The 13,319-nt window shown below is 42.3% G+C and overlaps 1 protein-coding gene across 4 annotated transcripts in view; it reads left to right on the top strand.

Moving 5' to 3' along the window:
- IWS1 (interacts with SUPT6H, CTD assembly factor 1) overlaps positions 1-13,019 on the top strand; it is a 29,417-nt gene extending 16,398 nt beyond the window's left edge. For 3 of the 4 annotated variants that reach the window (XM_084639036.1, XM_084639037.1, XM_084639038.1), the window contains 9 exons: positions 460-560; positions 1,920-2,070; positions 3,842-3,924; positions 4,894-5,023; positions 6,248-6,365; positions 7,355-7,466; positions 8,890-8,946; positions 9,180-9,291; positions 12,620-13,019. In XM_084639036.1, coding sequence (XP_084495162.1) covers positions 460-560; positions 1,920-2,070; positions 3,842-3,924; positions 4,894-5,023; positions 6,248-6,365; positions 7,355-7,466; positions 8,890-8,946; positions 9,180-9,291; positions 12,620-12,751 — 996 coding nt within the window. In that variant the 3' untranslated portion in view covers positions 12,752-13,019. Of the gene's footprint in view, positions 1-459; positions 561-1,919; positions 2,071-3,841; positions 3,925-4,893; positions 5,024-6,247; positions 6,366-7,354; positions 7,467-8,889; positions 8,947-9,179; positions 9,292-9,913; positions 12,596-12,619 lie in introns of those variants that run through there. The other variant, XM_084639039.1, reaches the window with a different exon arrangement.
- The last annotated feature ends 300 nt before the right edge of the window (positions 13,020-13,319 follow it).

The following is a 13,319-nucleotide window of genomic DNA, read 5'->3' on the forward strand; positions in this document are numbered from 1 at the left end:
AGTTTACAATCTTAAGTATAAGCCAGGTCATCAGGTGGATACAGATAGACCAATGGGGGAGCACAAGGAAACGATGAGACAGCATTGGCCAGCATTATAGCTACCCATTGTTTTAGAAGCTTGTCTGTATGTTGTGTTAATCCAGAGCAGTTATTCCACTTTAAATTCACACTTTACCTTATTCCAGAATAACTTTCATGTGTAGACAAGCCCTGAGTCTGTCTCAGATTCATTGAGGCAGTTCATGAATTAGGTGGTCTTGTCAGCGCTTGCTGTTTGGAGAGTACTGTCTGTGTAAGAATCCTTGTTGTAGATGAGAAAAGCGTTGGCCTGGGTTTAGAGACTAGCATGAAGAAGAGAACAGTAAAAAGAGAGTGCATGTATTGTGTAAATTGAGAAGATGTGAGTAAATATACAAAAATAACTCCCCACATTGACTTGCACTGACTTTACCACCAGGGTTTTAACCAGGAGGATTTGGAAGAAGAGAAAGCCGAGGCAGAGATGAAAGAGACAGCAGATGATTCAGACTCTGATGACAACATCAAAAGAGGGAAACAGTAAGTCCATATGTAGACATGGCAATGGGTTAATTTTATTTTCTTTCAGACAACTATATATCCCCCTTCCCACCATCCAGCATGTGATTTCATGTGACAGGGATCCTCAGAGGCTGAATGGGCTGCCTGCTGGCTTAGAAAGGCCAGGGACCTCATTCAAGTAACATGTTTTGCCACTAGGCCACCAAATCAGCTCCTCTTTCTTTTCCTTTTCTAACCTGCTTTTGTCAGTGACTTCTGAGCCCATAGCAAACCACATGTGCTGTTCCTGAGGAGGATAGTTCCCCATCAGAAGCTGAGTGAAACTGACATCTAATCAGTTCATTCTCAGTTTTTGATGGCCCACTGGTGAAGTTCTACATGTAGGAACATTGGAGGCATAGGTGTGATATTCTACTAGTTCAGGTGATGAGGTGTTGAAGGAGATACAATCAGTATGTTTCCTCTTCCTTCCTATGCTTTTGCATATTTCTCCTCTAGTAACAGAGCACCACATCTGTGTTGCAGCTGCTTCAGCATAGAGCCTTTCCCCTACAAGTACAGCAGAGTGAAATGGATCCTTGTCAGTTTCATACTGCTGCTATGGGCAGGTGAGCAAAATAGGATTTATTTCCTGACTATAAACCAGTGCATAGGATAAGGATCGACTACACACCTCTCTCCAATGTAGCCTTTCCACAATTCACAGGAATCCAGTTCTATACCATTTACATTCTGTTCAAAAATGGCATCTTCTGTTCAAAAGTGGCCAATATAGCTGTGTAGTGTCTTGAGAAGGCTGACAAAAATTTGTGGTGAGGACTAGGTTAATATTCCTACTTTCACTTGTAATCTTAGCAGATTTGAACTCTGGACTTTGTACGTGTATGTTCTTTGGTTGTTTCAACAATCGTAAGGTTCTTACTGTAGATTTTGTCGATGTTGGATCGCTTATCACTCACAATCTTTGTTTACCCATCCTGTGAGAAACCCTGCTAAATGTAACCACACCAAACCCATAGAATACAGTACAATTTTTATAATATCTCCCTTCCTTGGGAGTTTGAGAGAGAGAAATATGCATAAGCTTAGTGGAAAACTGTATTTCAGAAGAAGAAAGCTAATACAGTTTTCACAAAGATTTCTGTGAGACCATGGAAATCACTTAGCCTCTTTCTCTGCCAGTTTTTCACACTATGTGGTATGGATATTGTCTACCTCACAAGGATATAATGAGGCTTGTTCAGTGTTTGTAGAGAACTTGGAGATCCTTGGATGGATTGCATTATAAAAGTGTGCAAAACTGTTACCTGCAGATAGAGAAAAGAAAGGGGAAGGCTCCTAATCACACTTTTAGTAAACTCTTTTCCTGCATTTCAGTATGGACTTCATGTCAGATTTTGAGATGATGCTACAAAGAAAGAAGAGCATGAGTGGCAAGCGCAGACGAAATCGTGATGGTGGGACATTTATTAGTGATGCAGATGATGTAGTCAGTGCTATGATTGTTAAAATGAATGAAGCTGCAGAGGTGAGTTTTCTCATGTGCCAGGAATATTGGTTAAGTTCCCTTTCTGCTCACTGGGAAAGTAATTGTTTTCAGCATAATATAAGAAGCAATCTTATGTTCAGTAGTAGTACGCTGCGAACAGCTGAAAGTTTCAATATCCAAATACTTTACTATTGCATCAAAGAATCCTTTTGCTTATCTGAATTTCAAAGTTTTCTGCTGTTGAAAATTAGAATAAAACTGGTGCTTATGGTCTAACTACTAAAAATTGTTTAACTTTGTTAAGCCAGTTATGTCTAGAGTTTTATGTATTTACTTGTTTTTTTAATGTCTGCTACCTTGGATACTCAATGTATTTCTCAAGTTTCAATCAATGTTAATTTTATTATAACATTACTTGAATATATAGCACCATTTGTGTGTTTGCTCTTCTAGATAAGCTTCTTGGGGTTGAAACCTTCTTTAGATTACCTACAGCATTGCTAATAACAGCACACCATGGTAGATGATGGCAACACATCAGAATTATGGGAAAGGAACAGCTGATGGCTGCATCCTTTCTCAAGGAAAGCAGATTATGCATATTTAGTGTATTTTTGTTGCCGTTTTTGGCTCTGAGTATCTATGTAAGGTTGTACTCTAGGGAGGATATGTAGTGTAGAGATTGTAAAGGTAACCAAAGAAGTTTTAGGGAAGGAATTAAGTCGTTTGAAACATGAGAAGAAGGAGACTTTTCCAGGCTTACAAGATGGCGGAAAAGGCAGTGAATCACATTGAGAAAGTGAGACTGAAAGAAACAGGAGGTGCAGACGTGAGAGGGAAAAGTCCGGAAGATGAGAAATGAAATGTAGAAGAAAGCTGTGTAGAGTCTTGATGGTAAGGATAAGATGCCAGTGAAGTGTCTCAAATGGAGTGATAAGGTTGGAACATTGGAAAGAAGAAAGATTTTCAATTCCAGCATGTTGTATAGTCTTGAGAGTAAGAGGTGGGAAAGGAAGTTGTTGTATTAGTCAACATGAGAGGTGACCAAGGCACAGGTCTGTTGACTGTAATGGGATTTCTTTGCATGTGTGAAGTCAGGCCCTTCACACAAATCTTTTTAGGATCAAAGCCTTTGATAATAAGCCCTTTGGAACTGGGACCACATCTTTCTGTTGGTTTTCTGAAGTACCCAAGCATGTATCTGGGTGGTGGTAAATTTAGTAATGTAATGTGTTGTGCTTTGCCCAAAACTTCTAGGTTAAATTAGCTCTTTACATAGAACACATGTGTGTTGTCTTATGTTTTTTGTTGCCTTTATACTTACATTTTATATAACTAATGTATTATTTGAGTAGGACGTTTTGTGTCTTTTATTAAATAGCTCTAGAGATTGGCTACCCATGTATAATGTGCAGAACTTGTTACAAAACTCTAAATTAGGTTCTGGAATTACAATGGAACTGAAGCAGAAAAAGTGATTCATTTTTCTGGGAATTTCCCCTTTCATATTTACCATCTTTTAAGGAAAACGTTGACTACCAAAGTTTGAGACTCCTTAGAGAAATCTTTCTTTAAAGCAGGTTTTAGGGCCACATGAAGTCAAGAGTTGCTCCACAACTGGGGTTTGGGTACATCTCAATTAGTGAATTGTCCTCCTTCAAGGGTTAATATCGTTTCCCAGATAGCCATGTTACTGCAAGAAAAGGCAAATCATTTTGCTATGAATGTCTGAAGAGTTGGGGTTTATTGCTACTGTACTCTTCTTTTGAATGACTTACTTTGAAATTCTCTCTTCATGAACTCCCCACAGGAAGATAGACAGCTGAATACACAGAAGAAACCAGCACTAAAAAAGTTAACTTTGCTACCAACTGTAGTTATGCACCTTAAAAAGTAAGTGTTTGATTCTACCCATTACTTACTCTCCTGCGGAATATTGGGAAGGCTACATATATTAACTCTCTGGTGATGCTGAGTGTGTGCTAAAAAAACCAGATTCCTTTCTGTTCTAGCTACAATGTGCTGGAGTTAAGTGGCTTTTCAGAAAGATAATTTAAAAAAAAAATCCCTTATCTTGAAATGATTTAAAATGTGTTGCCATGCTGAGGATACAATGTATAGAAACCACATACATTACATGTGAAGTAATGGCTGTCTGGCTTTCCCCTGTTTAATCTTTGCTGAGATGCTTGATAGCTTTGGTTTCTTTCAATAGTTTGAGTAGTTTTATAGATCTCAGTTGCTGTTTGGAACAAGTATTTCCTTTAGTTCTGTAGCTTATATCAGGGGTTCTCAACCTTTTTCTTTCTTAGGGCCCCCCAAAATACTATAAAAACTCCATGGCCCACTGTGCCACAACAGCTGTTTTTCTCCATATACAAGCCAGGGCCAGCATTAGGCAGTAGCAATTAGGGCAGTTGCCAGGGACCACATGCCACGGGACCCTGCAAAGCTTAGTTGCTCAGGCTTCAGTGTCAGCCCCAGGTGGCAGGGCTCAGGGCGGGGCTTCATCTTTCTGCCCTGGGCCCCAGCAAGTCTAATGCCAGCCTTGCTTGGCAGACCCCCTGAAACCTAGCTCGTGGCTTTCCCAGTGGGCCCTGGACCCCTGGTTGAGAACCACTGGCTTATGTCATAAGTTTTGGAGTAAGAGGAGATTGAAGGGGTCACTTTCCCTGTATTCGGGAGCCACTATAGAGTAGTCTCTGTTGTGGAGAAACCAGGAGCAAGGCCCAAGTCTTGTAAGTGGATGTGTCTGTGCAGCAAGAGGAGTAGGTGTTTTTTAGAGCTTGAATTCAGCAGTTCTCTGAAGTAGGACATAGCTGTTCCTGAAACTCTGACCTTCCTTTATTCTAAACTTTCCAGACAGGATCTTAAGGAAACTTTCATTGACAGTGGTGTGATGTCGGCCATCAAAGAGTGGCTTTCCCCTCTTCCAGATCGGAGTCTACCAGCACTAAAGATACGTGAGGAGCTCTTGAAGATCCTGCAAGAGGTTAGAAGCTGGTGCCTAGCTGTTTGCCTTCGACTGACTTGCACCCTGCATGTTGAATCTGTTCGTTAGTGATGAGTAAGGCTACGTTTTAGTCATGGGTATTTTTAGTAAAAGTCATGGACAGGTCATGGGCAGTACAGGAAAGTTCATGGTCCGTGACCTGTCCATGACTTGTACTATATACCCCTGACTAAAACTTGGGTGTTCTGGGGCAAGGGGTGGCCCAGGACCCCTGCTGCAGTGGGGGAGGAAGGAGAGGGGGAAGGGGGCTGGCAGGCTCCCTACCCAGCCCTGAGACCCCCCAACCCCCCACCCAAACTACTGCTGCTGCTACAGGGGGGTGGGCGCGCAGGCGCGGTAGCCTGAGACTGCCCTAGCAGCAGTTGGTGCGGCTGGCCAGGGGGCTGCCTGAGCAGCTCAGGCAAGCTGCACCGGCTGTTGCACTTCCCTGACCTCCGTGACAGATTTGCAGCCTTACTGATGAGCCTTTATGAACTTTTAACCCAGAATATACATTTCAGGAAATGGCATGTGCAGGTAGTAGTGAGATGCAGTATGGATGCTGCTATCAACTGACCATAGTGGGAGGCCTAGGGAGGAGCAAACTCGGAAACAAATGTTGAGTTTGCTGTAAGAGATTTTTCCTTTCTCGTATAAATGTTGTCTGGCTGAACAAAGCTTGGCATGAGGGCAGCTAGGAAACTTCAGTTCTTTAATCCTGATCACTGTTTTTAATTTTTCCCTTATTTACTCTATTAAACAAGTAATTATGCTAATCCCTGGCCATAAAACTGAGAGAAACAACCCACAGAGAGATCTTTTTGTCATGATCAACAAACTATTGCTTCAGAGCCAGATTAATATGATCGCGGGTTCTTAACAAAAGAGTATTTTCTTTTAGGAACTTCAGACCACTTTATTTAAGAAACAAAGTTAATATTTGTAAGAAAAATTGTCAGGGTAAGTTAACATGCCAAATGTCGAGAGAAATAAGAACAACCACCTTTAATTGTTTAGAGGTAGATTGCAGTTCCAAGACTGCTGTTTGATTAAAAAAGGTCTCTGGAGTGCTTTTATAGCTATGATGACAATAGCAAGTTAGTAACAAAATATATACTCTGCTTTCAGTTTTGTATAGCTAACTATTGGGCTTAGTTTTATTACTATCTGGCACCAATAAGATCAGATCATTCCTGGTTTACTGAATATCTTTCTGTCCTCCAGCTGCCTAGTGTGAGCCAAGAGACCCTGAAGCACAGTGGAATTGGGCGAGCTGTGATGTACCTCTACAAGCACCCCAAGGAGTCAAGACCCAACAAGGACATGGCAGGGAAGCTAATCAGTACGTAAATCTCCCCCTACGACACCATGTCTGCTCATGGAGGTCTTATTTTAGCGTTTAACCTCTGTTTCCTCCACACACTGATTTTATCTTCTATGTAGAGCAAATTGAACTGGTGATATAAGAGAATCTATATGATTGTAGATTAATACCTATAACATTGCTTTACATGTTCAAATCTGTGACAAGACATTGTGTTACATTTAGTCTTTGTTTTTATTATAAAACCTGAAGGACTGTAAGTTATAGTCTGTATGGAGCAGAACAGGTATACCTTATCTTTAAGGCTAAGATTTTGCCACAGCGGTCACAGAAGTCACAGAATCCATGACTCCCAAAGACCTCCATGACTTCAGCCCCGGCAGCTGGGAGCTGCATGGTCCTGCCACCTCCCACAGTGGCAAGGAGCTGTGAGGCAACCCCGCCACCTGTGGCAGCGCACTTCTCCGCACCTCTCCGCCCAGCAGGGCTTGGGGGACCCCGCACCTCTCCGGCCAGCAGGACAGGGGGGACCCCGCAGCTCCCAGCCACCTCGCAGCTGCCAAGGCCCTTCCCATTTTATCATGGATATTTTTAGTAAGTCAGGGACAGGTCACCGTTTCTGTGCATTTTTCTTTATTGCCCAGGACCTGTCTGACTTTTTCACTAGAAGTATCCATGACAAAATCTTAGACTTAATTATCTGAAACCACATCTGCTATGACGCATTGTAATTCCTTGACACTCATGACACTAAATACTTTTTCCAAAGCCCTCTAGATGGGCAAGAACTCACTTTATAATCAGATAGGTTGGGTTTCAGAAGTCACTTTGTTCTGACATATATGAGACACTAAAAGTGGTTAAAACCCTATTTGTTAAAAAGACAAGCAGCACAAACACTTGCCTTAAGGTGTTGCAAATTGCATTTAGACCCATTGAACTTCCCTGTAGGTAAAACATAGGTGCCCAGTGATACTGTTTCTGCATTGAAATGTTTCTTTTTACAGATGAATGGTCTCGACCCATCTTTGGCCTTACCTCAAACTACAAAGGAATGACAAGGGAGGAAAGGGAGCAGAGGGATTTGGAACAGATGCCTCAGCGAAGGCGATTGAGCAGGTAGGAGTTGTAAATATGGATGGGCAAAAAGAATGTTGTGAATCTGAGACTCTGTTTAGGAAATCTGACCAATATGGTAGATCAGATAACTTGCTAGATGAAGTGTTAGGGGAAACCTGCAGGCTTCCTCTAAGCCAGGGTGGCAACCTGTGGCTCCAGAGCCACGTGTGGCTCTTCAGAAGTTAATATGCGGCTCCTTGTATAGGCACCGACTCCAGGGCTGGAGCCACAGGCGCCAACTTTCCAATGTGGCAGGGGGGTGCTCAGTGCTTAACCCCTGGCTCTGCCATAGGTCCTGCCCCCACTCCACCCCTTCCCATGCCCTCGCTCCTCCTCCTTCTCCCCCCTCCCCCCCAGCCTCCTGCATGCCACAAAACAGCTGATCGGGAGGTGCGGGGAGGGAGGGAGAGGGAAGTGCTGATCGGCGGGGTTGATGTGGGGCTGCTGACTTACTATTGTGGCTCTTTGGCAATGTACATTGGTAAATTCTGACTCCTTCTCAGGCTCAGGTTGGCCACCCCTGCTCTAAGCAATCCTTCCCCCTTAGTAGATTGCTGTTGTCTTTACCCTTGTCCAATTTAAAATGTGTTGCAAGATTTTCTACACTGGATAATGAACAGAGGTTTTCCTTTCTAAGTTTGGGGCCCTCCTGACTGTTCTCTCAGCATGAAGCCCCATGTGTGACAGTAGTCAAGTTGCTGTTATTTTAATCTATCCAGAAAATCTACTCCTTTTCTCAGACAGACGTGATAATCGTTCTGTTGCTATCACAACCAGGAATCCCATGCAGGTTAATTCCTGTAATGTGTTGCTATAGCACTCTTTACTTGAAATTCACCAAGTGGTTGCTCTGGTTCCTTGAGAGTAGCAGTGGTGTTGGTTATGCCTGCTCTCCATGATCTAGACTGAGTGCCAGCATGCCAAAGAGTATGGTTGAAGGACTTAGTATTGGTAAATATTGCTATTCATAATCTTGGCTCTAAGAAGTTGAGTAATTGCTTCTTGCTTTGCCATCATCTGGCAGTTGGGTCAGCCTAAGTTACAAGCCACCACTTGTTTTTGCAGACTTACTCTTGTTTATGGTTTTGGCCTCCTCCTTTGTTCTGCAAACTTTTTGTATCTGTGAAGACTTTTTTTAAATAGACTTGGTCCCTTTTTATTTGGAGTGAATTTGCCCAAGAGTTATGGGGTTTGCCCTTGTAGCACTCCTTTAGGTTGGTTTGTGTTCTGTTTGAGCTGTTGGATCTTATTTTAATTGTGGGGGGGGGGAGTTATTTTATTGTATAGTTCATAGATACATCTCCAGAGCAACCTCAAATATTTTGAATACATGGGGGAGAGGCTGATATGATAGGTGGTCTTTGTCCTATGGAGGAAACCCTGTATTTGTCTGCAGCTGTAACATTCTGCTTTGTCTGTACAGTTCTGGCGGTCAGACCCCTCGCAGAGACCTGGAGAAGGTGTTAACAGGAGAAGAAAAGTAAGTTCTCTCTCTTGTTTTTTTTTTTTTTTGGGGGGGGGGCAGCATCCTAGCAATGATGACAAGACTATCTGTAGACTCTTCAGTGCAGCTGTTTGTTTTGTAATGGAAATGCAGATGCTTGAAGTGGTGTTGCTTTGTGTTTTTAAAGGTGACAGAAAATACAGTTGATTGTATATCTCTCTGTGTGAGAGTGATCTGTTTAACATATATACTTTCTTTTGTTCCCGCAGAGCTCTTAGACCTGGTGATCCTGGATTTTGTGCTCGTGCAAGGGTTCCAATGCCCTCCAACAAGGATTATGTGGTCAGACCCAAGTGGAATGTAGAAATGGAATCTTCCAGGGTAAGCCACAAAGCAAAGGGAAGAAATTAGTCTCTTATGCTGATTCTGTATCTAGAAACTCTGTGGTTAAGACTGAGAATCAATTGATCCTTTAATCACTGCTATATTATTTCAGGTGCCATTGGTCCTTGTGCACCACTTTACTGTTAAACATCTATTGTAGTCTAAGGGACCATAAGTGCTGGTCATAGGTGGACTCTCTAAATCCTATTAAATGGTTCCTTATCTCATATAACATCAAATGAAAATCAATAACTGACAGAGAGGAACAAGCTATTTATATTCAGGTTAAGGCTGTGACTGCAAACCCATTGCTCTAGACCATCTTGCAGTCAATGTCTCTTACTATAACACCTCTTACCCCCTCCCAAGTTTTAGTATCTTGGCCCTCCTGTTGGTTTTCCCAGAGCTATGAGGAATCAAACACTTGGTAAGTATTAACATTCTGCCACTAAATGAGGCCCATGAATTCCACCTTGGTTCATCCATTTATCTTGTACAGGTTAATTCATAGAGATGTCAGTGTCTTCATATGGCAAATCAAATGTAAGAGGAAGGAGAGATCATTAAATTCTGCTGTCATCATTTTTCCTTCCTTTCATTAATTGAGATGTTGTTCTAGCCTGGGACTGTTAAAAAAGGTATTAGTCGCTTGGAAAAGCACAAGAGACGATTTGCTGAACAGAAACGACTCAGCAACGTGCATCGGGCCATCAAATTCAGCATTGAAGGCAACAGGATGCCCCTATAGCCCTGACACTCTGCCTTCCCCAAGTTTTAGAGGTATCTTTTAAGGGAGGTATGAACAGTGCATGTGCTCCAGTTGGCAGTCTGCACATCCAATGGAAGTAGTGTGAATTCACTAACCTGCACATAGGAAGCTCGTCTCTTTTAATCTCTGTAATGTCTGAACTGTGACCTACAATTGTGCAAATTGATGCAGAAAATAATCTGATGTAGCATATAACTTCTGCCATGATCCTGCCATTACAATTTCCACATGCCCTGATGGCAGGTATTATTTAAAATACCTGCCTACAAAAATACCTTTGGTAGGCATCTAAATAAAAAGGAACCAACCTTTGAGTAATCTGAGATGAGCAGGTGTGGCATTATAAAACATGTTCATGTTTTAATTAGAGCCTCCAATTTAATTTAAACAGTTACTGAGGAAATGACACAGAACTAGCATTTTTAGCCCTTACTTTAGTACCTCATTGCTACTCCATAATAACCTCTGTGGCTGAGTTTTTAGTAGTGTGAACAAGATCCAAAAGAAGAAACCCTTCAACCCTTTTTGGCCTCCCAAGTTATTTGTGTTGCAAGGCTTTAAGGAGTAAGTGACAGTATAAGGCAAAAAAATCTTCTGAGGACTGGGCGAAGACTGATCCTCTGCTGAGAATCTGTGGTGGAGAGAGAACAACCAGTAAATATTAACCAGAATTTCTTTTGACAACTTAGTTTCTATATTCCAGTTCTTTGAGCAGGAATGGCAGAAATTGGTAGCTAGAAAAGATAGTGCAAATAATGCTGGAATAGCCCTGCCATTCTTGAGCTTCCGATTTCACTTTTTAAAAAATTATTGTAGAAAATAAATGAAAAAGCAGAGAAGCCCTGCATGTAATTCCAGTCGGGAATCGGTTTTCTCTCTCTATTGTGGATAGAATGTCTTTCTGGATCTAGGAGTTGGAGAGCTGCTACCCTACTAATAGTCCGAACCTGATTATGGACTGAATAGCATTTGGATTCCCAGCGAGTAAAAGCTGAGCTTCTGAAGAGATGTTTCTATCAGATCTCCCAAACCCTTTTCTTTTCCTGAGTCTCCATAATTTTTTATTACTGCATGTTGTGTTGTGATACATTCTGAATACTCATCCCTTCCAGGAAATCTTGCTTATTGACTGGAAGGGCCTTGCTGTTGTACAGTGCCTTTATAGTCTGTTTGTGCAAAATAACTTACCTGCTGCTGCATCCCAGCCTTACGGTTGCAAATAGTCAAAATAGAGAAATGAAATGCAAGCACACTTGTAATAGTAATACTTTGTGGTCAGTTTTTCTCAGGCATTTTTTCTCCTTTTCAGTTACATTTCCCAGTATTCTCCAGTCTTGTTGGTGCCTATTACAGTGATCTGTAGAATCACCAATTATCACCAAGTTTGGTCATGTCCTCACATCAGCCACCACCAGGAAACCTGCAGTTTATGAAGCTGTGATGAAATGTACTTCTGGCACTAGATCAGCTTTTCTCAAATGCGGTCACCAGGGGCTTTTCTTGCGGCCACAGTCTCCTGGGTGGTGGGTGATAGGGGGCAAAGCAGCAGCCTCTCCCCCAGGGTCGCCAGCAGGGATTGGTCCCTGCCCCCTTCTGGAGCCAGGTGACCAGTGTGAGTTTCCCCACCTTCCTGGGGGTGGTGGGGCTTGGGCTTCAGCCCTGGGGTGGTGGGTGGGCAGCAGGTTCTGTCTCCCAGCCACAGGGCTTTGGGCTCTGGCCCCAGGCTCACCCTGACGTTGCCCCAAGTTCCCGCTGCCTCCTCCAGCCCCCACTCGTGCAGCGGGGCTCCAGACCTGGACTCACCTCCCCATTGCCCTGACCCCCACTGCCTCCTCCACCCCCAATCCAGGCCCACCTGCCTCCTTACCTACCTCCCCATCCAGGATTTAATTTGTCCCCCAGCTTGCTGGGGATGAGTAAGTCTGCTGTGAAAAGTGATATTAACAAATACACAGATATCACTTTTCACAAAGGCAGACTTACTAGCTAGAAAGTCTTAAAACAAACAAAAAAAGCAAAACAGGCAAAGCACCTTATTTGTGTTTCTATTCTGTTTAGGTCCAGTAAGGAATAGAAACCCTACATAAATAGATTACAATGATTTGGACATGTATATGTGCATATTTATTTGTTTTTCCTAAAGTTAATAAAGTATTTTAGGAAAAATTGTCAGAGCGGCCACCAGCAAGAGTTGGTGGCCACACTCTGAGGCCACCTAAGATTTTGTTGTGAGAACCTCTGCACTAGATTGTTTAATGCAGTTTTTAAGAACTATTCTAAATTGTGCATTTAGCTAGCATGTGGACAATGAAGTGGCCACTTTACTTTCCTTATTCTGAAAGCTTTTATTGTGTGCTGTGTGTGTTTGCAGTGCATATACTTGTGGGATTCCTCTGTCCCAAAAAATCTTTTGGAATTTTTCTGGAACTTTATCAGACCCCTCATTACAGGGCAACAGGTGCTGGAAGACTTAAGAATGCATGCTTCATCTTTCTTGAAGCTCTGGGTTTTCTTGTTTTTTTAAGTGGTAACTAAATTTTTTAATTATTTTTTTAGTACCAAGGCACCTCTAAGAAAGGGGTAAGTCGACTGGACAAACAGATGCGGAAGTTCACAGATATCAGGAAAAAAAGCAGATCAGCCCACGCAGTGAAAATCAGTATTGAAGGCAATAAGATGCCATTGTGACCCTTCACAGAATACTCTGTGATCTCTGCTGAGAGATCTGCACCCACAGACTCTTTGGAGACCTTGAAATTTTTTAACAAATTGTTTTTTTAGTGTATCTTTAAATTGTTTGTTCAGCTTCTGATATAAAATGTTGTCTGAGGATTGTGAATCCTGGAACTTTTTCCTCCTGACTGTATTTAAATTTGTTCTGTTGTGTCCTTTGTACAGATCAAATACTTGTGTACTGCTGCCCACTTTAGACAATAAAATATCCGTCTGTTTTTTGGGGGGTGTCTGTTGATTGGTCAAAGGGGTGGGGTGAGGGGACATCCAGGCCAAGGCAGTAAATACCTAGGAACAAGCAGTAATTGTGAATTCTGTTCATACCATCTTGCTCTTCCATTTTTTCCTTTAGTTTAGTTTAATTACCTACTCTGCCTTTGGAGAGCTGTAGCTGTCTCCCCCTAGTAATTTTTCATCACATGGTTTAGACCCCAAGAAGATGAGACTTGTGTGCAGGTCTAAACATTTGGAGCTTTGTAGAGCTGAAACTGCCAGTGACTCAAATGATTGGTTGACCTAAGAT

The sequence above is a fragment of the Lepidochelys olivacea genome (assembly GCF_965140295.1).
Source record: "Lepidochelys olivacea isolate rLepOli2 genome assembly, chromosome: 9".
NCBI lineage: Eukaryota > Metazoa > Chordata > Testudines > Cheloniidae > Lepidochelys > Lepidochelys olivacea.